The sequence below is a fragment of the Oncorhynchus tshawytscha genome, linkage group LG28 (assembly GCF_018296145.1).
Source record: "Oncorhynchus tshawytscha isolate Ot180627B linkage group LG28, Otsh_v2.0, whole genome shotgun sequence".
NCBI classification, from domain to species: domain Eukaryota; kingdom Metazoa; phylum Chordata; class Actinopteri; order Salmoniformes; family Salmonidae; genus Oncorhynchus; species Oncorhynchus tshawytscha.
The window spans coordinates 8851701-8878727 of NC_056456.1; the positions used below are offsets into that span (position 1 = coordinate 8851701).

The following is a 27027-nucleotide window of genomic DNA, read 5'->3' on the forward strand; positions in this document are numbered from 1 at the left end:
TACAATTTCTATTAATCTTTATTATGATTTACACATTTGTATCCTTGGTTTATTTTCACCAGGTTTCCATTTAGGCAAGCGCCACTGCGCACTGTACAGTCCCATCCCTCACTCGTACAGTGGAGGAATAGAAGGAATGGGGGGAGGAATGGTCAGACATCCACTAAATTCCAAACCAACCCCTAGTCCATTCCTTTAGGCACTGTAGATCTGAAAGGGTCAGATAGGTATACCATAAGCAATATACTTACAGATCCACATTACCCTCTGATAGGCTAGGTGAAATCTTCCCCATATTGCTTATGCCTAGCCAACAACTTAAATTGTAGTGCCTAGAGGGGGTTGTGTCTAGGGGTCCATTTGGGATTCAGACTTAGCATTTACAATTTGTCCAGGTAGTTGTCTAGGGCGGGGATGCCCTCTTTGAGTCCCTTGCGTTTCCTGGTCTCTGCCACCACAATGGCAGTCTTGGTGGTAGGGTCCTGGGGGTCCCCCTGGAGGATCTGCCAGTGGTCAAACACACACTGTGGGAAGGCCTGGCCACCAGTGTTGGAGCGCAGGTCAGCTGTGAAACCTGGGGGAGGAGGAGGGGGGGGTGAAGATGATATTAACAGAACATGCAAGTCGAGGATGTAGCAACGTGCGGACCTGCTTACCAAATTCTGATGTGCACTTTGAACACGGTAGGATAAACTACACATTTACTATTCCTCAGCCAACACGACAAGTAACAAACTAAAATCAGTAGCCTATGTCAATGTACTATAGTAGAAACATGTAGGCTACCAATTCTATTGGTCAGCTTGTCAAGAAAGAAATGGCCTATTCCAAAACAGACTCTGGGACAGTTGTGGGACGATAGATCCCAAATTCATACAACTAGTAGGCCAAGGCAACACCCCCCCACCCAGATCATGAAGTTTAGCTTAAAATGTTGATAAAAATAATTTCTTCATAAGCCCAACAATGCGCTCAAGTAAAGGAGGTTACGCAGGGATGTTCGTTCCATAACACAATTAGCAGGAAAACACTATTGTCAAGGGCACTCTGTCCATAAAGCGATTTCATGTGACTGATGAAAATATCAGTTAAGAAAAACAGATCTCATACGCTACTTCGATAAATCAGAATTGGAAGATTCTCTACCATATTTTAAAATCACTAGGCAGGTAGCCTAGTGGTTAGAGTGTTGGGCCAGAAACGAAAGGTAGATCAAATCCCCGAGCTGACATGGTAAACATTTGTCGTTCTGCCCCTGAACAAGGCAGTTAACCCACTGTTCCTAGGCAGTCATTGTAAATAAGAATTTGTTCTTAACAGACTTGCCTTTTTAATTAAAGGCGGACATAGAATTGTGGATAAAACATTAACAGTATGTCACCATGAGGTGCAAGATGGAAAAGCAAAGAAACCGTCTCCTCTGCATTCAAGCAGCTGATTCTGACCGAGCCAAATAAAATGACAAGTAATAAGTAGGCTATTTATATATATTTTTTTACAGTCTTTGGTTTATAGCTGCACATATGCGCCCATTCTCGGTGGTTGAGAATAGGGGGTTTCACTCTTGCACCCTTTTCAGCAAACGGTTAGTTCCCACTATATAAAGCAAGCTAAAGCTTTCAATGAATTGGCCAATGCACCCTGTGTTGCGCTTACTGAACAGCCCATTACATTACCACGGATTGGGGGATGTACTGTGCTACAGACACGCTTCCCTTTATGAGTCACAAGTGTGCATCTGGCACTGAAGGAGGCAGTGTTATGTTGAGCTCGTAACCAAAATACAACTTAGAAAAATCCACTTGAACAGCCGTCCAACTGGTAATTACTAGTGGGAAACTTGTCTATCATCCGGAGCACCCACTTCTCCCACATGGGGACCTCTTGTAAACAAATCAGTTCAAAAACCACATTAATAGATTGCTTTTTATAAATAATGTTTTGATGCATTTTAACTGCCGAAAATGCTGTTGGAGGCCATTTAGTTAGTAGTACTAACTTTTAGTTTATGGTTGACAGTTTGTTGGCCAATCAGCGTGTCTCAACGAGTTCAAATCACATGAATGCAGCCAAATGGTATTTACCACTCCATAACTAGTACATTTCCACCTCCCACATTTATTTTATACCTTTATTTAACTAGGCAAGTCAGTTAAGAACAAATTCTTATTTTCAATGGCAGCCTAGGAACAGTGGGTTAACTGCCTTGTCCAGGGGCAAAATGACAGATTTTTTTTACCTTGTCAGCTCAGGGATTCGATCTTGCAACCGTTCGGTTACAAGTCCCACGCTCTAACCACTAGGCTACAAACATAGCATCAGAGTGGAAACTTGAGGCCCAACATAACAATCCTGCCCCTAGTAGGCACCTGACCTGAGCCATAAGGGAAACTAGGGATCTACCACTATTGACCTGAGCCATAAGGGAAACTAGGGATCTACCACTATCAGATTAGGGGTGACAACGTAGCCTATATTTTGTCCCCCCCCCCACTAATCAACTAATTTTTGCCGATTTGAGCAAGTAATGCATCAATATTTGTTTATAAATGAGCGATGACATCGCCAATTAATATATAGCACAACTAGGCAACTAATATGCTGTGGGGTTGTTCATCATGCAAAATGACTTGTAGATCGTTGACCTGGTCCGCCGACCGATACTTTGAGTCGGGGGCCGACGCCTATCCGTGAGTCGTTGCATCCCTAGTACTCGCTTATAACTAGGTATGACTGTGTACAAAATTAAAATGACCTTTAGATATAGGAATAAGTTGCAGTCAAAACAGCTCATAAGTCTGTCAGTGGTATGAATATTGCTGTATTGGTGTGCATTCTCCTAAAACAACACTGAAAATGTTAAATAAAATACCAGAATTCATATCCAATATTCTTTGTGTAGCTTAGGATATTTTGGGTGCTATACCATTTGGTGTAAACTAACTAACGCATATCAATTTTAGGCATGCTGCTATAGCCGTACGGCTAACATTGTTTCACTAACAGCAATAATGCAATTTGTTGTTTCTCAGGATCACTTTTTGTAAATCAAATTAAGTACATTTCAAAATGTTGGTGTACTGTCCCTTTAAATGGCAGTGTTTTTTACCACATACATTCTGAAAACTAAATGATAGTATATTCAGATGTTAAATTAAGTTTAGTACTAATATGGATTGTACTTTGGAAAAAAAGCTACACACGTTTTACAGAACATACAAAAACAAGTGTCTTTTCTTCAATCTGATAACATTAATGACATGTTTAAGGATGTTTTGATAAGAAAGTTGTTGCTGTGATTCCAATAGTTTCTTGGGGTCAAAATTACCCCAGTTAGTAATGGTTGTATATAAAATAAGGTGGTAGCTTGAGTTAAAACGGTGAAATGTTCAGAAGGTTGTGTCAAGGCAATGGGTCATCTCTATATGTCGCCCATCAAATAAGAATAAATGTCCTACACTGGGTTGGGGTCAGTTCCATTTCAATTCCGTCAAGTACACTGAAATTAAAATTTTCCCTGGTAAGCCATGGATAAAGTTAACTCTCACTCACCGAATGACTCGTTGACAGGAAGGTAGGCCTTGACGATGAACATGGGCGTGCCCATCACCTGGGACTCCTCGAACACGTGACCTCGCTTCCTGTTCAGCACGCCATAGATCCCGCCCACTACCTGCTCTGGGCACTGCAGAGACAGAAAACGCATGACTCCGTCATGTCACACTTATAGCCCCCAATAGCCTAGCATACAATTCAATGTGAGACAGTGGTCAAGTTCAAGTGTCAAAGTAGTCGCACACCACCCGCATGCACACACACACCTGGATCTCGACCAGGTAGACAGGCTCCATGAGTCTTGGCTGTGCAGTGAGCTGGCAAGCGTACAGCACTCTGCGGGCGGTAGGGATGATCTGTCCGCCACCGCGGTGAATGGCATCTGTGTGCAGGGTCACGTCGTGGATGTCAAAGCGGATCGCACGCATGTTCTCCTCGCACAGCACACCCTGTAGGAGGGAAGAAGGAACACCACGTCACAACTCAGGATAGAGAAAAGACGAAGCAAATGTGTTACCTGTAGCATGGCCTAAACTGCAGATTCAAGTCTACTTACACACTGAAGTCATGAATGCAGATTTGAACTGCAATGCTTCAATAAGCAAGGAAAATTGACTGTGCCTTAGTTGGTTGTCAAGCTTAACTAACTAAACGTAAACCTAAACCCACCTCCTTGACGGCCCACTGGAAGCCGGCCACAACGCTGTCCTTGATCTCGTTCAGGTACTGGACTCCCTTGGTCACGTCCATCAGCAGGTTGGGCCCGGTGCCGTCGGGACCAAAGCACCAGATCTTACGTGCCTCCGACACGTCCCACTCGTACTTGTCAGCCAGGAAGCGGGCACGGATCTTGAGCTCCTGCCGGGGGCTGACGTCACCCTTCTCGATGTCCTCGGCCAGGCCGTCGGGGAATGGTTTGGCACGCATGTACAGACGGTTGTGCTTGTTGGGGGACTTGGACAGGCACATCACTTCAGACTCCTCAGACACAGTCTCCCTGTAGGACACCACCGGGTCTGATTTCTGTTAGGGGGAAGAGAGAGAGAGAGTTGTCAGGTTAGGACTTGGGATGGGAATTTTAAACAACTTCACTAATATCATGACATTTTTTTGTATACCTGGATAGTCGAAATGTGATTTAAAAAAAAATTACAACTTGGGAACTGGCTTGCTGCGCGACTTGGGAGAATTCCTTCTTTTGCTTGCAGAAGTGCGGGGAATAGACAGTGGATGGTGAGTTTGATATTGGAGAGAGTAGCGATACAGATAGGTTATCATCCCATCTGGTAGTGCCTGTCTTGACTGCATCAAATCAATTTAAAGAAGCTAGCCAGCTACTGTGCCTTCAGAAATTATTCAGATCTGTCTTTTTCCACAGTTACTTGACAGCCTTATACTAAAATGGACTTAAACTTAATCTACACACAATACCCCATAATGACAAAGATAACAGATTAGAGATGTGCAAAATACAAAACACTAAACTATCACATCTACACGTATTCAGACCCTTTACAGTACTTTGTTGAAATACCTTTGGCAGCAATTACAGCAGTCTTCTTGGGTACTAGTGATGCACCGATATGACATTTTTGGCCGATACTTTCCTTGCAAAAAAAAAAAAAAAGCGATACCAATACTTACAATTTTAGCTGCCTTTTAAGCATTCTAGTACAATTAACACACACACTTGTTTTTGTCTAAGGCACTGCATATCTCAGTGCAAGAGACGTCACTACAGTCAGATTCGAATCCAGGCTGTATCACATCCGGCCGTGATTGAGAGTCCCATAGGGCAGTGCACAATTGGCCCAGCGGGGTCCGGGCCGTCATTGTAAATAATAATTTGTACTTAACCGACTTGCCTAGTTAAATTAAAAAAATACACACACACCAAAAAGTTATTTTGATGGCATGTACTCATGTACCCATTACCAGAAAAACATAATCAAAGCTATTTATTTCACTTACTTGCGGTTTCATCGTTCATTTGTTCAGTAGTTTCATTCTCAACCAGGATTTCTATGGAACGCCGTTTGGGTCTTTGCGTGTCAAAAAAAGATACGCCTGAAACACTATTTGACCTATCAGGACTGCACTTCACATAATTTAACGCATTCATACACTTTTTTACGTAGTTATTACACAATCACTCGTATTTCATATGTCACAACGATTCATCGATACGTATGCTATGATGCTGGTAAAGTTGTCTCGCGCACCTAGTGCTGGTCATAAAAAAAGCTAGCTAGCTCATGATGCAAACAATGTTCTTCCCCAAAAAACATAACAAAACGACGTAATCAAGATGTCATCATCTAAAATAACCCTAATTTATAAAACAGTCCTTATTTGATTAATGGTGGTCGGACCCAGCTATGTGATGCTAGCCACAATAAGGATTAGCCACAATAGTGGACTTTGCGGTTAGCCTTAAATAAAAGTATGGAATAATTCTACTATTTGTATTAACTTGCGTCACTGTCAATGACATACTTTTATTTTGAAGGCAAACCGCAGATTCCACTATTGTGCTTATTCCTTATAGGGCTAGCTTCACAGCACAAAACCCAAGCCTCACTAGCCAGATGAAGCTTGCTGGCTGCTTATAACGTTAGCTTAAGGCAACAGGGTTAAGTAGCTGGCTAGCTATTTATTTTCATGAACTGAAGTTCAATTTCAACAAATGGCAACCTAGCTAATACTTTAAAAAAACATTTTTACCCCCAATTTCGTGGTATCCAATTGTTGTAGTAGCTACTATCTTGTCTCATCGCTACAACTCCCGTACGGGCTCGGGAGAGACGAAGGTTGAGCGTCCTCTGATACACAACCCAACCTAGCCGCACTGCTTCTTAACACAGCGCGCATCCAACCCGGAAGCCAGCCGCACCAATGTGCCGGAGGAAACACCGTGCACCTGTCAACCTTGGTTAGCGCGCACTGCGCCCGGCCCGCCACAGGAGTCGCTGGTGCGCGATGAGACAAGGACATCCCTACCGACCAAGCCCTCCCTAACCCGGACGACGCTAGGCCAATTGTGCATCACCCCATGGACCTCCCGGTCGCGGCCGGTTACGACAGAGCCTGGGCGCGAACCCAGAGCCTCTGGTGGCACAGCTGGCGCTGCAGTACAGCGCCCTTAACCACTGCGCCACCCGGGAGGCCTCGCTTTGACATTTTTTAATGTCGCTGTTAAACTAGACATCAGGCCGATACCGAGGTTGCCATTTTGGACAATTCCGATATCATGCATCCCTACTTGGCACACCTGTATGTGGAGTTTCTCCTATTCTTCTCTGCAGATCATCTCAAGCTCTGTCAGGTTGGAAGGGGAGTGTTGCTGCACAGCTATTTTTAGGTCTCCAGGGATGTTTGATCTGGTTTAAGTCCGGGCACCTGCTGGGCCACTCAAGGACATTCAGACTTGTCTCAAAGCCACTCATGCGTTGTCTTGGCTTCGTGCTTAGGTTTGTTGTCCTGTTGGAAGGTGAACCTTCACCCCAGTCTGAGGTCCGGAGCAGGTTTTCAACAAAGATCTCTGTACTTTGCGCTGTTCAGCTTTACCTCAATCCAGACGTCTCCCAGTCCCTGAAAAGCATCCCCACAGCATGATGCTGCCACCACGCTTCACCATAGGGATGGTGCCAGTTTCTCTCCAGATGTGACACTTGGTATTCAGGCCAGAGAATCTTATTTCTCATGCTCAGAGTCCTTTAGGTGCCTTTCGGCAAACTCCAGGTGGGGTGTCATGTGCCTTTTACTGAGGAGTGGCTTCAATCTGTCATGTCCAATCAATTTAATTTACCACAGGTGGACTCACGATGATCAACTGAAACAGGATGCACCAGAGCTTAATTTCAAGTCAAATTTCAAGCAAAGGGTCTGAATTTATTTTTTTATTTCACCTTTATTTAACCAGGTAGGCTAGTTGAGAACTAGTTCTCATTTACAACTGCGACCTGGCCAAGATAAAGCATAGCAGTGTGAACAGACAACACAGAGTTACACATGGAGTAAACAATTAACAAGTCAATAACACAGTAGAATAAAAAAAATAGTACATATAGTAAATAGTAGTAGTAAATAAGGTGTCTATTTGCAAAAAATAAAATATGTTTTTTCTTTGTCATTGTGGGGTAGTGTGTGAAATCCGAGGCTATGGTATGGACGTCAAACTACATTCAAACACTTATTTTATTGAATTAAGAATTTAAAATGTCATGGTATATCCTTCTGTCACATACTTTTATTTAGACCAAGCCTTTATTGTTAAAATAGGCCTATGATTTCCCCCCCAAAAAAAGAACTCTCGCAAGTATTTGAATACTAACGCCCATTTGGATATTTTAATTACTATGCCCAAACCTAGCCTAACCTTCTTGGTGACAGGGGGGCAGTAATTGAGTAGCTTGGATGAATAAGGTTCCCGGAGTAAACTGCCTGCTACTCTGTCCCAGATGCTAATATATGCATATTATTAGTAGTATTGGATAGAAAACACTGAAGTTTCTAAAACGGTTTGAATGATGTCTTTGAGTATAGCAGAACTCATATGGGAGGCGAAAACCTGAGAAACTCCAACCAGGAAGTGGAACATCTGAGGCTTGTAGTTTTTTAACTCAGCCCCCATTGTAGATAGTGGGATATTGGTTATGTTGCACTTCCTAAGGCTTCCACTAGAAGTCAACAGTCTTTAGAACTTTGTTTGAGGATTCTACTGTGAAGTGGGACCGAATGAGAGGAATGAGCCAGGTGTCTGGCAGATTGCCACAGGCTCTGAGTCACGGTCACGAGAGAGTTATGTCTCGTTCCATTGCTTTTCTACAGACATAGGAATTCTCCGGTTGGAACATTATTGAAGATTTATGATAAAAACATCCTGAAGATTGATTCTATGCTTAGTTTGACAAGTTTCTACGGGCTGTATAACGTAACTTTTCGTCCGACAGGACCTGAACGCGCTTTTGGATTTGTTTAACCAAACGCCCTAACAAAATAATCTATTTCGACATAAATGGACATTATCGAACAAAACAAACATTTATTGTGGAACTGCGATTCCTGGGAGTGCATTCTAATGAAGATCAAAAGTAAGTGAATATTTATAATGCTATTTCTGACTAATGTCGACCACCCAATATGGCGGATATCTTTTTGGCTGCTTTGTTGTCTGAACGCTGTACTCAGATGCTTTTTCCGTAGTTTAAAAAATTTGACACAGCGGTTGCATTAAGGAGAAGTATATCTCTAATTCCACAAATAACAGTTGTATTTTCATCAACATTTATAATGAGTATTTCTGTAAATAGATGTGGCTCTCTGCACAATCACCGCATGTTTTAGAACTACTGAACGTAACGCGCCAATGTAAAATGACATTTTTGGCTACCGTCCCACATATCCTAGAGAGGTTAAAACGGTGCATTCATCAACAGACATATTTCCTTGACGGCAGTCTTGCCACATCGTGTAATGTCTACAGAGTAAAGACACCCACTCCCTATGGCAGATTATCTTTTTTAGGCAGTGGAAAACAAAATCCCCTTTTCTCTGTAGTGCACCATTTGTACTGTACTTGGAGAAAGCGCATTCAACCCCATCTCATATGTAGTCTGTTCCTCCCCCTCCCTCACCTTCAGTGGAATGCCGGCGTGGTCCTCCTCCAGATCCTTGAGACAGATCTCCAGATGGAGCTCTCCGGCCCCGGCGATGATGTGCTCGCCAGACTCCTCGATGATACACTGCACCATGGGGTCAGACTTGGCCAGACGCTTCAGGCCCTCCACCAGCTTGGGCAGGTCAGCTGGGTTCTTGGCCTCCACAGCCACTCTCACCACGGGGCTAACGCTGAACTTCATCACACGCATGTTGTGGGCCTGTTGGACGAGCATACAAGATGGGAGAAATATTCATCTATTGTTCATCCAAAATGGCACCCTATTCCCTATATAGTGCACTACTTTTGACCAGAGCAAAAGTCTAGGAGTGGAAAATCCTTCTGTCATTAAAAGTCAATGTGGCCTTCAGTTTTCCTATAGTATAATGTGATGATGTACAAGCTACCTGTTCAAAGGTGGTGATGGTCCCCGTCTTAATCAGATACTGGTCTACTCCAACCAGACCAACAATGTTTCCACATGGTACATCCTCAATGGGCTCTACGTAGCGCCCCATCATCAGAATGGTCCTATGGAGGGAGGACGAGAAGAGATTGAAGGGGAGAGAATATACAATATTTAAAAGTTCACTTCACACGTATCTGGCACTCTAAATGGTACCACACACACCTCTGGATGGGTTTGATGTAGAGGTCTTCCTTCTTCCCGGGGGTGAAGTTTGGTCCCATGATGCGCACCTTCAGACCGGTGGACACACAGCCAGAGAAGACACGGCCGAAGGCGTAGAAGCGACCTTTATCTGTTGTGGGCACCATCTTAGAGATGTACATCATCAGAGGTGCCTTGGGGTCGCAGTTCTTGATGCCTGAGAGAAGAGGAAAGGGGGGCTTTAAGTAGGAGACTTTATATTAATTAGGACAGGCAGTGTACTTTTCTCTGCCCCCAGTCAGTTGTTTGGGGGTGCATGTGTCTCGGTGTGCGTGCCTGTCCTCACCCATGGCGGCCTCGTCGTCTCCTGGACCCTCATAAAGCAGCTCACAGCGGTACTTCTGGGCGGTGACGGGGGAGGGCAGGTGGATGGTGATCATCTGGAGCAGAGCCTCTCCGGCTGGGAGCCAGCGACGCATCACTGCCTTCAGTAGGGGCTTGCCCTCCTTCTCCTTATCCTCAGTGTCCAGCTTGATGTCCAGCTTCTCTATCAGCTTGGCCGTCTCGTCCTTCTTGAAGTTCATGACGGCATCGAATACCTGGAGGGATGGAGAACGGGTGAGGGTTTAGACAGTTGATTTTCATCCTTTCAAAAGAAAATATTGATACATTAATACTGATCAATGCATTGCATTAATATTGGTCAATGCATTGCATAAATTAATCAAGGAAAACACTTAGGGTCATCATGGCCGGTCTCACCTTGAAGATTGGATCCAGCACGAGTTGAGAGAAGGTGCGGGGAAGCTTTTTACCATCGGGGCCAGTGGCAGTCTTACTGAACTTCCCAGTGGCTGGGTCAAAAAACCTGCCAGATGGATGGATAGATTTACACAAATATTTTTAATTGACAATTCAGTCAATTAGCAGACACTCTTATCCAGAGCAGCCCACATGTCAACAAAACGTGCATTCAGTGCATTCAACAAGTTGCAAGCTTGGTTGAGGTCCATTCCAATTGAAGTCTCTCTATTCAGGAAGTTAAATGGAAAACCAGTGCTATTAAGAGTCAAGGAAAAAAGACAAGTTAAGTTAAGACAAGTTAACTACATTTCATGTCACTATGACAGCCAGGAACTCGCAAGCATTTTACATTCAGTACGATACAATCAGCTTTGACAAGTCAACAGCCCAAGACAGGACATTTTTGCAACACGTCAGATTGTTTGCCAGCATAAGAGAAGAGTGCGCACCTGCGATTTAGGCTCCCAAATGAGTTTACTTTGTCTTCAACAGGTCTCCATACAGAGAGAATCCCTGTACATATAGGTGGCTGCCCGTGTCACGTAACATACCTGCAAACACTTTTCAATATTGCCACGCCCTCACCTGTGTGCGTGTGATTGAGAAAGCGAGAGAGAACAGGCACACTTAATTTATTAAGTCCGAAATGCTGGGGTAGGCGGCGTCGTCCCCTTTGGAACCATTTCATTGGTCCTAAGGTGCAAGCTATACCTACCCAGCATGATAGGCGTTCTAAATCAAATGCGCCCAGAGAGAGAGAGATAGAGAATGTGCATTCCAGATACAAATTCTCAGTGCAGCTCTGTAGAAATTATAGGATCACTCCACATTCGTGTGATTCCTGAGATGTTACACTTCAAGACATTGCAAGATCTTGCAAACTGCACAGGCCGCAGAGAATGTCTATCTGGAACGCAATCCGAGTCAGTGTGTACCTGTCTACATTGTATCTCCCACCCTTCTTTCACCTCAGCATGTACCTCTTGGCCCACTATTCTGTCAGATGCATAGATCCTACTGTGAACAGATTCTTCCTCAAGTCCTATCTTATTACACTTGTGTTTACACATGTACAGTATGTGTTTGTCCATGTACACTGTCAGTCAAGTTGACACCTACTCGTTTCCTTATTTTTACATGTTAGAATAGTGAAGACATCAAAACTATGAAATAACACATGGAAACATGTAGTAACCAAAAAAAGTGTTAAATCAAAATATATTTTAGATTCTTCAAAGTAGCCACCCTCGCCTTGATGACAACTTTGTACAATCTTGGCATGCTCTCAACCAGCTTCATGAGGTAGTCACCTGGAATGCATTTCAATTAACAGGTGTGGCTTGTAAAGTTCATTTGGGGAATTTCTTTCCTTAATTCATTTGAGCCAATGAGTTGTGTTGTGACAAAGTAGGGGTGATATACAGAAGACAGCCCTATTAAAGACCAAGTTCATATTATGGCAAGAACAGTGCAAATGAACAAAGAGAAACAACAGTCCATCATTACTTTAAGAGATGGTCAGTCAATCCAAAAAATTAAGAACTTTGAAAGTGCAGTCGCAAAAACCAGCGCTATGATGAAACTGGCTCTCATGAGGATCGCCACAGGAAAGGAAGACCCAGAGTTACCTCTGATGCAGAGGATAAGTTCATTAGTCACCAGCCTGAAATCAGGTCTTAATGGTCAAATTGCTGCAAAGAAACCACTACTAAAGGACTCCAATAAAATGACACTTGCTTGGGCCAAGAAACACGAGCAATGGACATTAGACCGGTAGAAATCTGTCCTTTGGTTTGAGGAGTCAAAATTTGAGATTTTACACATCCAACCGACGGTGTCTTTGTGAGAAACAGAGTAGGTGAACGGATGATCTCCGCATGTGTGGTTCCCACTGTGAAGCATGGAAGAGGTGTGATGGTGCTTTGCTGGTGACACTGTCTGTGATTTGTTTAGAATGCAAGACACACTTAACCAGCATGGCTACCACAGCATTCTGCAGCCATACGCCATCACAAATGGTTTGCGCTTAGTGGGACTATCATTTGTTTTTCAACAGGGCAATGACCCAACACACCTCCAGGCTGTGTAAAGACTATATGACCAAGAAGGAGAATGATGGACTGCTGCATCAGATGACCTGGCCTTCACAATCACCCAACCTCAACCCAATTGCGATGGTTTGGGATGATTTGGACCGCAGAGGGAAGGAAAAGCAGCCAACAAGTGCTCAGCATATGTGGGAACTCCTTCAAGACGGTTGAAAAATAATTCCAGGTGAAGCTGGTTGAGAGAATGCCAAGAGTATGCAAAGCCGTAATCAAGTCAAAGGGTGGCTACTAAGATCTAAAATATATTTTGATTTGTTTAACACTTTTTTGGTTACTACATGATTCCATGTGTGTTATTTCATAGAATGATAGTGAAGACATTAAAACTATGTAAAACCCTTTAATAAGCAGTTGTCCAAAGTTTACTCATACAATGTGTGTGCAATTACTTACGCAAGTACATACAGTGTGGTGTGTGTGTATGCATGTAGTCTGTATATATATATATATATATATATATATGTGTGTGTGTGTGTGTGTACCTCTCTCCCCATAGCTTCTTCATCATGTCCTCCACCTTCTTACATCTCTCTGCTGGTCCCAACTGGGTGTCTTTGCCAGCAGAAAACTTGGCCACGTACATCTCAGCAAACTGCTTGAGGGTGAAGGCCCAGCCGTGGAGGCCAGACCCAAACCCTACGGTACCGATCACAGGGTCAATCTGAGGGACGACAAGAGGACCATGTCGTTGTCTTAGGCCAAACATGTTTCCCTTTGATCACGTCAGAGTTTGGAGACAAGTCCCATTTAAATCTGTCAGTTGAACTGGACATGAATTTTCTCTATAGCGGTGCAACTCCACTCCTAAATTGGCAGGAATTTACAAGGAATTCAATCCAACTGATCACTACTTAGACTTATTTTTGTCAGGTGTGTGTCCCTCTCACCATAATGGCACCCATTGGTCCTGCTTCATCCTCTCCATAGGTGGCGATGATGACGTTGACGTTCTCCACGATGCGCTGGAATGTCTGGAACAGGTCCTCAGGCTCCAGCTGCAGCTCCAGCAGGGCCCGGTCCATCTTGTTCATCATCAACACCGGCTTGATGCGCTCAGCAATGGCCTGCCTCAACACAGTCTCTGTCTGCACACACACACCTGAACAGGGGATGGAGAATGAGGGTGTTATATGAAAATCCAAACACAGAAATTGAGAGAGCAAGAAAGACTGCCCTGAGAGAAAGGAGACCGGAACAATGAGAGAGAGGAAGCGAGAGAAAGGACATTGAGAAAGGAGACCGGAACAATGAGAGAGAGGAAGCGAGAGAAAGGACATTGAGAAAGGAGACCGGAACAATGAGAGAGAGAAAGCGAGAGAAAGGACATTGAGAAAGGCCTGAGCGAGAGAAAGAAGGACAATGGGCAAAAGGTCTGTCCTCCACCCTCTCCTCCTTGACCCGGAAACCGATAGATGTGGTTGAGGAGAAGTAAATTCGTTAGTAGGTGAACAGAAGGGTCCTCTCCCCTCCTCGATAGCCACATTTCATCAAGCTATGTGTATCCTAGGGCCATATCAAATAAGTTTACATTTTCCCAAATCCTGTTCAGTTTTGTTTTTAAACGGGTTTCCGTCATACAGTTTTGCATTTGTATTATATTAAAACAACATTTATGTCCACAATGCTTAATAAACCACATCAGACCACTTTTGAAGTCCAGGAAAATCTTTTTATGGATTTTGGGGTGTAGTTACACTAAGTCAACTGTGCACCAGCCTATTTTGGGGGGTGTTAGCGATGTTTAAGTAGCGCTCATGCGATTGCAAAGTTGGAAAAACTACTGGTCACTGGATTGATGTAAATAATCATATCATTCCGCAAGGCAGGCATAAGCTACTTTGTAGTTAACAGTTAATTGAGAAAGATGGAGAGGTTCCCCAAAACAACCAGAAGACGGTCATCATTACATTAGCATCGTCACTAACAGCTACAAAGTGGTAGACAAATGCATGCACACACAGACAGGGACATTCCTGTGCCGTTGCCTATTCAGAGAGTTGAAGGAAAATATGAATCACTGATGCATTTTGATAATCTTGGAAAAAATAATGTATATTCTAAAATTCAACATAAAGTTGATTTCTTACTAATAAGTTCAATAAAATGTTTGATATTGTCGAATTCCGTTTTAATGTCTGGATTCAGTGATTCCATCCGTGATCTATTTAACGCAGATTTTATAGGGCCATAATATCCTACCAGAGTCCTTCGCGGAAGCGTTTTGCAATCTGCCACACCCACTTTAAATCAGCTTTGTCGGAGAAGTAAAGCATGCACATGTTAAAAAACAATCTTTTTATCTATGAAATGTCTTAAATTAATGTAGTTTCTTGGGATCCACCCCTGTAAACGTAATTTGCCTGATGATACGCGAGTGGGGAAGGAGTTTAATTCCATTTCTGGTCCACACCCTCTCCTCGCCACCTCAATTTTACCTTTATTTAACTAGGCAAGTCAGTTAAGAACAAATTCTTATTTTCAATGACGGCCTAGGAACAGTGGGTTAACTGCCTGTTCAGGGGCAGAACAACAGATTTGTACCTTGTCAGCTCTGGGGTTTGAACTTGCAACCTTCCGGTTACTAGTCCAACGCTCTAACCACTAGGCTACCCTGCCGCCCCAATGACGGCCTACCATGGCCAAATCCGGACGACGCTTGGCCAATTGTGCGCCACCCTATGGGACTCCCAATCACAGCCGGTTGGGATACAGCCTGGATTCGAACTAGGGTGTCTGTAGAGACGACTCTAGCACTGAGATGCAGAGCCTTAGACCACCCCTCTCGGGAGCCTTTGACTTTTTTTTCTCCAAAAGGAGGCGAGGAAGCATGCAGGAGTTGAGCAAATCCAATATAGAAAAGGAAAATTAGTTAGTAGGTGAACGGAAGTGTCCTCGCCTCCTCCTGTCAAGGAAGCACAAGAATATCCTACCAGTCCTTCGCGGAAGAGTTGAAATCCGCAACACCCCCTTTGAATCAGATGTTTTTTCAGAGAAAAGTATGCACATATTTAAAAAATGACATGCTTACTTATCCTTTCATCTATAAAATGTTGCACAACTAGCTAAAGATCTTTACTACTTTATACATTTCATTTGTAATTCCACCTCTGTAAACGTCATTTGCAATTGAGAATCTCCCAGTGAGAAAGGAGAGAGCAAGAGAAACAAAGACTGAGTAAGAAAGGAGAGTCTACCTGAGACACAGTCGACCACCACCAGTGCACCGTCTGTGACCCTGAGGGCAGCTGTGACCTCAGAGGAGAAGTCCACGTGGCCCGGGGAGTCGATCAGGTTGATGAGGAAACCAAGCCCATCCTTCGTCTGCTTGATGAAGGCCATGTCATTTTCCCCCAGCTCATAGTACATAGAGATGGCCCTGAGAAGAGGGAGAGGATAGGTGAATGGTAGATGTTTCAACATTAAATTATATATTTTTTATTATATAGTGTCTAAAACCAAGTGTCCCTGTCAGCCGTGGGATGCAGACTAACAGGGATAGTAGTCAAGTTAATGTGTGCACTGTAACTTATCCTGCTTTGTTGTTTGTCATCTGTGTAAAGCCAAAGAAATCTCCAAAGCATGGTAAATAATTGTTTTCTATTGTTTTCTAATCTGGAATCTTCAGCTCAGGCATAAGTATAGGCAGTGTTGTTTTCAGCCATACATACAGCGCCTTCAGAAAGTAGTTATACCCTTTGACAGCCTGAATTCACACCCCCGAGGCAATACATGCTAGAAAATCACATTTGGCAGCATTTACAGCGGTGAGTCTTTCTGGGTAAGTCTAAGAGCTTTGCACACCTTGATTTTACAATATTTGCATTTTTTAAATTGTCAAGTTGGTTGTTGATCATTGCTAGACAGCATTTAAGTCTGGCCATAGATTTGAGCCAATTTTATTCAAAACTAGGACTCATTCAATGCAAAACTATTGTAGATAAGAATATTTGGCCTTGTGTTTTAGGTTATTGTCCTGCTGAAAGGTGAATTTTCTCCCAGTGTCTGAAAACCATGTTTTTCTCTAGGATTTTTACTGTGCTTAGCTCTATTCTGTTTCTTTTTATCCCAAAAAGTGCTGAGGAGTATTTCAGTCTGTAATAAAGCCCTTTTGTGGGAAAAAAATACAATTCATTCTGATTGGGTGGCCCCGACTGCCAAGTCATGTGAAATCCAGAGATTAGGGCCTAATGAATTTCTTTCAATAGACTGATATCCTTATATGAACTGTAACTCAGTAAAATCTTTGAAATTGCTGCATTTATATTTTTTGTTCATTATACAATGTTGTTGATCCATTGGTTAGGGGCGGCAGGGTAGCCTAGTGGTATTGGACTAGTAACCGAAAGTTCAAATCCCCGAGCTGACAAGGTACAAAATCTGTTGTTCTGCCCCTGAACAGGCAGTTAACCCCACTATTCCTAGGCAGTCATTGAAAATAAAAATTTGTTCTTAACTGACTTGCCTAGTAAAATTTTTAAAATATCCTATCACAGCCTTTAAACTCTAACCGTTTTAAAAGTCACCATTGGCATCATGGTGAAATCCCTGAGGGGTTTACTTCCTCGCCGGCAACAGAGTTAGGAAGGATGCCTGTATCTTTGTAGTGACTGGGTGTATTGATACACCATCCAAAGTGTAATTAACACCGTGCTCAATGGGATATCATGTCTTTTTTATTTTACCCATCTACCAATAGGTGCCTTTTTTTGCTAGGCATTGGAAAACCTCCCTGTTTGTGGTTGAATCCGTTTGAAATTCACTGTTTGACTGAGGGATGTTACAGATATCTCTGTACCCCACACACAGAATTGAGGTAGTCAGTAAAAATAAAAAAGTTAAACACTAGTCCATGCAACTTACTAAGCAAAGTTTTACTCTTGAACTCATTTAGGCTTACCATAAAGGGTTGAATACTTGATTCAAGACATTTCAGCTTTTCATTTGTAAAAAAATCTAAAAACATAATTCCATTGTGGGGTGTTGTGTGTAGGCCAGTGGCCATCTCAATTCGTTTTAAATTCAGGTGTAACAAAATGTGTCAAGTCAAGGGGTTTGAATACTTTCTGAAGGCACTGTATGCTAGCTAAGCCCATATGAAAGTGTGCATTTTACAACACACTGTCCTCTGTACAACACTGTTCATATGACAGAAATATACAACCGTGGGAAAAGACAGTGATCAGAAACCGACCTGTAGTCTATAGAAGATCACATGTGTGGTGAAGATACAGACCTCGCTCTTCAAGTTTGAGAAATTACTTTAAAATAATTTACATTTATTCAGATGAAGGCCAACAAGTCATAATGTCAATGATTTTAACAAAGTACTTAAAAAAACTCAAGCAACATACAACCTACCAATTCCTATAGATGTAAGAGCCAAACACACGCACTCCTGGGGTTCTATTCACTATGAATGAAACCGAGGCAAACGGGCCAAAACTGGGACGGACGACATGAACTTGTCCCATTAAGAAACCCTTGCTTTCGATTTTAGTTGCAAAATGTTTTGCAACAGTGTGCACTAATGAATATGACCCTGTACTACTTACGTGGACTTGATGGTAATACACCGCTCCTGCTCGTCTTTGCGTGTGTCTGTGAAGCGAGTCTCTCCGGCGCGAGACCCTGCAATGATCCCGGCTTTAGACACCAGGGAGTCAGTCAGCGTGGACTTGCCGTGGTCCACGTGAGCGATCACAGACATGTTACGGATGTTGGACTTCTTGTCCATGATCGCACGGATCTGGTCCACTGTAAAGTTCACCTGAAGAGCACAGATCAATCAAGGCATTATTGTAAAAAAATAAATATGCTCTCGTCTTGACTAGCCCGGCTAAATAAAAGGGTTAATTCAGTCATTTGGGGGCAAACCCTAACTCACGTATGTCAAATGCTCACTTACGTCTCCCAATGACATGCATGACTATGGGACTCTTTACACTACTTTGAAGACACAAACTAGGTCCAAGTGAGATAATTGCATAGTGTGAAGAGAGATCTAGATTCAAATCTCTTTAAGGGATACCTCCAGAGGTAATGTGGGAGACATCTTCACCACATACCCTCCTCTGAGGAGTAGTGTAAAGATAATGGCTCTCCCACATCTCCCTGGAAGAATTACCTTAATACCAGTAGACAGCATTTTTGCTGTTAACAAAAATGCAAATCATTGCGAACACTATGTACAATATGGTTTTGATGAAAAGCTCCTCTAATAACCAAAATAAGGATAGCTATCTATTTATTATGGTACACTGCACTCACGTGAAGCAAGACTGTAGCTTAGGCCACACCATACCCAAGGCTAGTGTGAAAAGTAGCAAATCTGATGTTAGAAAAAGATCTGACATACTTTACTAAATGTAAATCCACCCCAAGTGAAAATTTGAGTGGCCATTAAGCTTCACTTCTTTATTTGTACTGTGCATATGCATTTGACATTTAACAGCAGTAACCCTGGTCCAACAACCCCCCCCAAAAACAACAATGAAAGCAAAATTATCTTTGATGGACTGTCAGCATACATTTTCATTTGATAACCACACCCAGCTAGAGGAAAAAAGGGGATACAACATGTTGACTGATGATCTAGCTCTTTTAGAAGGCACATCAGTGTGGGATGCTGACATTTGCCTTAGCTTAGGCTTAGTCAGACATCTGGTCATATGGGGTGAGGTGGTATGTCATATCTTGGTGGGTGGGTGGCATGACACTATAAGTAGAATAGAACGGTCTGGCTCACAGACTAGAATTTAACCCATTACTCCATTTTAGGGACAGACCACCAACATATGCCTTTTTACTTGTTGACACTATAATGATCGATTATCCTTTGAACTGAACAGGTCAGCGCTAGTTCATATACCGCCCAAGACCTTTGAAATATGATGTGTTATAAGTCATCTGGACAATAGAATGAGTAAAAATGAATCCAAGGCTGAAAAACTGCCAAAGGAAGTTAATTAAAGAGCATGGTCATTACACAGGTGCTGGGGAAAATAAAAGGCCACTAAAATGTGCAGTTGTGTCAACACAATAACACAGATGTCTCAAGTTAAGGGAGCATGCAATTGGCATGCTGCTTGCAGAAATGTCCACCAGAGCGGTTGCCAGAGAATGTAATGTTAGTTTCAATACCATATGGTCTCCAATGTCATTTTAGAGAACTTGGTAGTACGTCCAACTGGCCTCAACTGTAGCCTATAACTGATGCCTCGTGGCCTTATGCTGCCATCTATTGGAAATATTTAGCAATTAAAAGTTATTAATTTACAGCAGACCGTAAAGACACTGAGGCAACTTAGAAATAAAGTATATTTTCATATTATTTGAGGATCAGTCTCAAACCTGCCCCACTTATCCTTATTTCTTTTATTGACTTTTTTGATCGTCTCATCACTGCAACTCCCCAACAGGCTCAGGAGAGGTGGCGGTCTGATCCTTCGTCCTCCAAAACTTGACCTGCCAAACCGCACGTCTTAACCCGGAAGCCAGCTGCACCAATGTGTCGGAGGAAACAATGTAACTGACTACCAAAGGAGTCGCTAGAGCACAATAAGCCAAGTAAAGCCCCCCCAGCCAAACCCTCCCCTAACCCGGACGATGCTGGGCCAATTGTGCACCGCCCTATGGGACTCCCATTCACGGCCGGTTGTGACACAGCCTGGGATTGAGCCTGGGTCTGTAGTGACCTTAAACCAACGCGCCACTCGGAAGGCCCCAGCCCCACCTATCCTACACCGATTGCTGGAGTTTCACCGAGATTACTTGGTCACACCCAGTTCAAACCACATTTGAAATAAATGAAATAAAATGTGGCTTGTTTATCAACTGTTTTGCCTTGCAATAATAAAATACCATTACAATAACAAATCATTTAAAAAAGATAATACTTATAGGTTGATAAAATAACATTTACTACTGGTACTTTTCAATTTTCGCCTAAATGACATTAACTGCCTGTAACTCAGGCCCCGAAGCAATGATATGCATATTCTTGGTACCATTTGAAAAGAAACACTTTGAAGTTTGTGGAAATGTGAATTGCATGTAGGAGAATAACAATAGATCTGGTAGAAGAAAATACAACAAAAAAACTTTTTTCTACCACCATCTTTGAAATGCAAGAGAATTGTCCCAGTTCTAGCCATCACTCTGGTTGTAATTACGATAGTGTCCACAAGATGGCAGCAGTGTGTGTGAAGTTTCAGATGGATATCTTGAAAAGTCCCCAAGTACATTTGGGCGCGAAGGGGACATTTGCATTCATATTCCATTTTTCTGTAAGAATATCATCAAATCTGTATACTTGGACTTTGGTTTAGCTTTCCAAGTATTAGCATCCATGTTATATGATCAACATTTGCAAAACTCTGAATATTCTGCTACGTTGTGTCCAAAAGGAAAAGTCATGCTGTCGCAAAAGGTTAGCGCCTACATTTTGCAACACCCACATAAAACCTAGCTCATTGGCTATCTAGCTAGCTTTGTTTGACCCCGATTGGTGCTTATTTGACAAAGATACAGTCCTTCAAGTGATGGCCGCCCGTGTCACCGGCTAAAGGATATACTACACCCCTAATGAAATAGTGAAGTCTTACCTTCTAGGATAGAGACGAATGTGATTTGACTCGTTGAAACAACGTTTAGGGCGAGATTTTCACATATACCTTTCTTGCAAATTGAACGAGTGGAAATACAAAATCAATCATACGTGCTGTGCTATATGGACCTTTTTAGGATATGAAAAAGGATTTTATCTAACAAAACGACACTTCACATTATCTCTGGAACTCTTTGGATGTTAAATCAGAGCAAGATTTCAGAATGTAAGTACACATTTCACCTTCAGAGGTGTAGTTATCAAACCTAACACATTGAAAAAAAGTGTTAGGAGCTCCTCAAACAATTGCATGGAATTTTTGCCATAATAGCTACTGTAAATTGTACAGTTATATTAACAATAATTTAAGCTTTCAGCCAATATAAGACACATCTATACCGACATTTGTGGTTTCTCTCAAATCTGCATAACGCGGTGCATGATTTATAACTGTCCCGTTAACGGGACGCCTATCCCTATTAACTAGCATAATATTAGTACTAAACCCTAGAATTATGGTTATGGCTAGGGTTAAATTCTTCCGGCAAACAGTATGGTTTATAGCTCTTGCTACTCCCTGTGGTCATTTGCGGGTAGTACATACCTCATTCGCAACACTCACTGGGCTCAAATTCAGAGGCAGAAAGTGCATCAGATCTACAAATCAATGAGCTAGGCTCATCCATTTGGTTTGCAACTCCGTGAACATGTGCAGCATACGCTCAAGTCGTTGCCTATGAACATAGATTGACACATATCAAATTACAGAGCAGCCATTTAGAAACAACAAATCTAAAAAACAAATGTATTATTTCATAAAACCAATCTAGCAGTTTAAAAATTGGCCACAACTTGAAAAAGACAGGGACACCCGTTTTGAGGTGTTATACCTTTTTCTGGAAAAAATATGGTTAATCATGACCAGAAAATGTTTCACTTTTGCTGGATAGGTACCAGCCATCTCTAGCACCATGGGTCACCACAATGTGATATCACTCACCAAGTAGCCGTGAACATGTTAATATTGAAGTAGAACTGAGTGTTTTAGCAACATTTTAATTCAAATCTGTTCATATACACCCACAGGAACGTGACACCCAAAGAACACAGTGGCATCCATCATTATTAAATGAAAGAAGTTTGGAACCACCAAGACTCTTCGTAGAGCTGGCCACCCAGCCAAACAGAGCAATTGGGAGAGAAGGGCTTTGGTCAGGGGAGTGACCAAGAACCTGATGGTCACTGAGAGCTCCAGAGTTCCTCTGTGGAGATGGGAGAAACTTCCAGAAGGACAACCATCTCAGCAGCACTCCACCAATCAGGCATTTATGGTAGAGACTGAATCTACTCAGTAAAAAGCACATGACAGCCCACTTGGAGTTTACCAAAAGTTCCTAAAGACTCCCAGACCATGAGAAAGAAGATTCTCTGGTCTGATGAAACCAATATTGAACTCTTTGGCCTGAATGCCAAGCATCATGTCTGGAGGAAACCTGGCACCATCCCTATGGTGAAGCATGGTGGTGGCAGCATCATGCTGTGGAGATATTTTTCAGGGACTGGGATCAAGGGAAAGATGAACGGAGCAAAGTACAAAGAGATCCTTGATGAAAACCTGCTCCAGAGCGCTCAGGACCTCAGACTGGGGCGAATGTTCACTATCCAACAGGACAACGACCCGAAGCACACAGCCAAGACAACCCATCATTCACTTTGAACTGAGCATTTACAGGCAGTAGCCACAGCTCAAATTAAGATCGTTAGAACACATTCGCCAACAGCCACCTGAATGGATTTGTGCAAATATGTAAATACCAAGGGAGTCCTCTTACATTTGGGAACGTCACAATCCTATTGATCAAATTAACATGAACAAAAAGGTAGGCTCTCTCTCCCTCCCTCACTTTCTTATGCAAATCAACAACTAATGCTAGCCTGAGGAGCTAAAAATCTTACGAGGGAACATTAGATGAACCTTCTCAAACTTTCAGCTAGTTGCTGTCAAAATTGCACTGATAAACAGTGGGAAGTAGTAGCCTGCTCATCCTTCTGCAGCTTGCCCCAACCCACATTTTTAACAACTGAATGGAAACATTCGCACGGGCCATATTGGAAAAAAACAAAACAAGGGAATTCACTGGCCATTGTTTTATTTGGAAAAAAGTATAGCCCTTTATAATGTCCACTTATGTACATAAAATGCTATATTTAGCATCCTAACAAAAAACATTTGTCCAGCCTATGGTGCTATGCTTGCAGATGTGCATAATATGATGTGACCCTAATAAAAAAGTATTTAACGCCAAAAAAAAAAAGCTATAGGTTGTAACATTTAACCCTCCCGTTGTGTTCGTTTCATGTTAATTAATTCTGTGTTCCCGGTCCAAAATGACCACCCCATTATAGCTGATTATAAATCCATAATATATCTAATATTAGATATTTTTATCAACTTAAGTTCTTGTGAACTTTACAATTTTGAACTTCTATTTGCTATTTATGGCCTGTAGGCCTCATACAACTTGTATGTATGGATTATGTATGGATTATTTTGACTATAAAAAAAACTCAGATGTAACATATTGTGCTATTTATCAGACTACTTTGTGTCAAAGTTTAACACGGACTCTCTCTCCTCCTCACCAGTGTCATGATCAAAGATATGATCAAGAGACTCACATACTTTACCGTTTGGTCATTGTGCTGCCACAGAATGCATTGTGAGCAAGGCCTCAAAAAAGCTCTATATACCAGAGGTGCCAGAAAAGTTCTATATATTATTGAACCAATGTTGCAATTGGTTTGTGAGACTGTCAATAGGTGTGGTTCCCCTGGGGGAAAGGTTCCCGTGGGGGACGCCATGGAAGCTAAGAAGGGGAGTGAGGTGTGTGCTCAAACACACATGCATGTGGTGGTCTGGGAGAGGAAGTGTGTCCATCTGAGTGATGGGCATGTGCCTGAATTAAGTTTTACACACTAATTGTAGTCTCACCCATTAATTTCTAATGACCGGTCATTTTTGACCGGGAACACCACGCCACGGGTGTACAAAAGTTAAATAAAAAACAGCCAAGATATTACAAAATATATTTTGATGATTTTCATGTGTGCAGATTCCCTGTGTCGACAAAGTCATGGAACCTTATGACAATCAGATTAAATGAATTACATTTTTCAGAGAATCGGTCCAATTTGGCTGGAACACAGCAGGAGGGTTAAACATGTTCTTCATTGTTTATGCACTGCATAGATCGCTGTCTGGTTGAATGCAGCATTGCTGTATGGTGCACTCAAAATGTATTGTAGTCGAGTAGCCAACCTAGGCTACTGCTCAAATGTTGTAATAATAGGCTTGCTTGTTTCTAATTCAGGATGTAAGTAGTAGATGACAACTCATTTTACACTCGCTTGTGTGTCCTAGTCAGCCCACAGGCCTTGTGCATGCTGAATGGGTGAAGGCAGCAAACAATGTACAGGCCAGCTGTGATTTACAACCTGATAGCAATAAAAAAAAATTAATACCAAGAAATGTATTGATTTGCATCCAACTTTTCTGCCAACAATACCTTACTGTATGTCATGGGATTTTGAGTCAAATAGAACCAACCTATTTTAAAACCTCTTATAAAGTTGGTTTTGAGGCATAAACCAGGAATTTCATATTTCTGACTGATATGATTATTTTCATATCTGCAAAGTAGTTTAAACATTCAGTTCCACTTTAACTTACCTGAGGTAAGCTTTGGCATGGGTCCCCAGATCCACAAAAAGTTATACAGTTGCACCATCCTGACCGGTTGCATCACCGCTTGAAATGGCAACTGTTCGGCATCAGACCGTAAGGCGCTACAGTACATCACTGGGGCCAGGTTTCCTGCCATCCAGGACCTATATACACACACTAGGCTGTGTCATAGGAAGGCCCAAAAATGGTCAAAGACTCCAGGCACCCAAGTCATAGACATTCTCTCTGCTACCGCATGGCAAGCGGTACCGGAGCGCCAAGACTAGGTCCAAAAGGCTCTTTAACAGCTTCTTCCCACAAGCCATAAGACTGCTTAACAATTACTAAAAATGGCCACCCAGACTATTTACATTGTTCTTACGCTGCTGCTACTCACTGCTTATTATCTATGCACAGTCACTTTACATGTACAAATTACCTCGACTAAACCTGTACCCCCTCACATTGACTTGGTACCAGTACCCCGGTATATAGCCTTGTTATTGTATTACTTTTTAACTTTCCTTTATTTAGTAAATATTTCCTTAACTATTGTTGCATTGTTGGTTATGGGCATTTCAGAGTAAGGTCTACACTGGTTGTATTCAGCACATGTGAATAATAAAATTTGATTTGAAGCTACAAGGCAGTGGAGGTTGCTGAAGGGAGGACGGCTCATAAAATGGCTGGAGAGGAGCGAATGGAATCAAACACATGGAACCCATTTCTTTAAAGTATTTGACACGTTCCACATATTACGCTCCAGACATTACCACGAGCCCGTCCTCTCCAATTAAGGTGCCACCAACCTCCTGTGTTACAAGGTTTACGCGGGTAGATCTCATTGCTAACAATAGCGAAGCTGCAATGTGACGCAGAACAATGGGATGGGAACAGAACGTTTGGGAGGCGAGTTGGTGCCACGGTGTTATTAATACGAGATGGGAGGGTTACAAATTCACTCAAATTAGGTCTGTTTTTTCGCGATTACTTCATAACTACGGCAAGCAGCTGGGACATACAGTATTATTAAACTGGGCTCCATGGCGGATGCAATAAACTAATTTTAAATCAGAGAACATTTAATGTGTCCAGCCTACTATAATAGAAAACGGTGACGCACTAAAGGGAATTGCCCATTGTGCACAACTGCATCACGCTGCACTTGCAGGCCTACATTTTTTGCGATTCCAGCACATACCCGTAACTAGCCAATTTCTCTCAAACAAAGTAATGCCCCCTTTGACCAAATAACTGACGTTTTACTGCAGGTGGCCAATTTAGACAACTTGAACAATATGTGCTAGCTAATGTACGTCATTCATTTACAATTAGACACGGGACACAGTTACCAACTGTTTTGAATACCGATGCAATGACACTTGTGAACAGTTAAAGTTACTGTGGTCAAAAACACCGTAAAGTCATGTCCTCCCAAAAGCAAAGCGGGTGACAGTTAGACAAGACAGACAACCTCTAAAGATGGCTAACTAGATAATAAAAACCAACATGACAGCTGCGTAGATTCAGACATCAGTCATATTCCTCAAACGAAATTATTCAGAGAAATTGGAAGCTTTCAAATCAGTAACTCAAATTGAGGTTTATTTAGCGTTGTCCGCCGCGGTTTTCTAAACATCGTCATGCCGTTCGAACAGATGGAGCATCCATCTTCAGTTCGGAGGCTGCTTCACCCGGCCCGGTTAATTTCACCGGTCACGGACGAAGGACATGAGCCAACTCTTTACCCACTGACAACACAGAATTTCCGGTTCACCTAATTATGGTAAAACACTTCAAACTCGACTTACCATTTTGCCTGATGTTCGTAGATGAACTTGTTGGTCAAATGAACACTGCGAATACACCGCCTTCCTCGTCCAAGGCAAGGCAGGAAAGAGAACGCTTATGACAGCCTACGCTGCATTGTATCACGTTTATTTGATAAACTCGGTGTAGTAG

At 42.4% G+C, this 27027-nt stretch overlaps 1 protein-coding gene across 1 annotated transcript; it reads right to left on the reverse strand.

Annotated features, from left to right (window-relative positions):
• LOC112226611 (elongation factor 2-like) lies at positions 1-27027 on the reverse strand. The gene is made up of 14 exons (XM_042308241.1): positions 26877-27027; positions 18289-18503; positions 15931-16112; positions 13624-13835; positions 13219-13397; positions 10587-10692; positions 10171-10423; positions 9846-10041; positions 9622-9745; positions 9192-9434; positions 4225-4578; positions 3822-4004; positions 3553-3685; positions 1-574 (listed from the first exon to the last, which is right to left on the reverse strand). The coding sequence occupies exons 1-14, from the start codon at positions 26877-26879 to the stop codon at positions 381-383; spliced, it is 2577 nt and encodes an 858-aa protein (XP_042164175.1). The 5' UTR covers positions 26880-27027; the 3' UTR covers positions 1-380.

What these genes read in the sequence shown, in the direction of transcription:
- LOC112226611 (XM_042308241.1), bottom strand. An exon ending in TGTATTACCATCAAGTCCAC is followed by an intron (nt 16,113 to 18,288) that starts GTAAGTAGTACA and finishes CCCTCTTCTCAG; the next exon opens with GGCCATCTCTATGTACTATG. An exon ending in AAGAAGCTATGGGGAGAGAG is followed by an intron (nt 10,693 to 13,218) that starts GTACACACACAC and finishes TCCATCTGGCAG; the next exon opens with GTTTTTTGACCCAGCCACTG.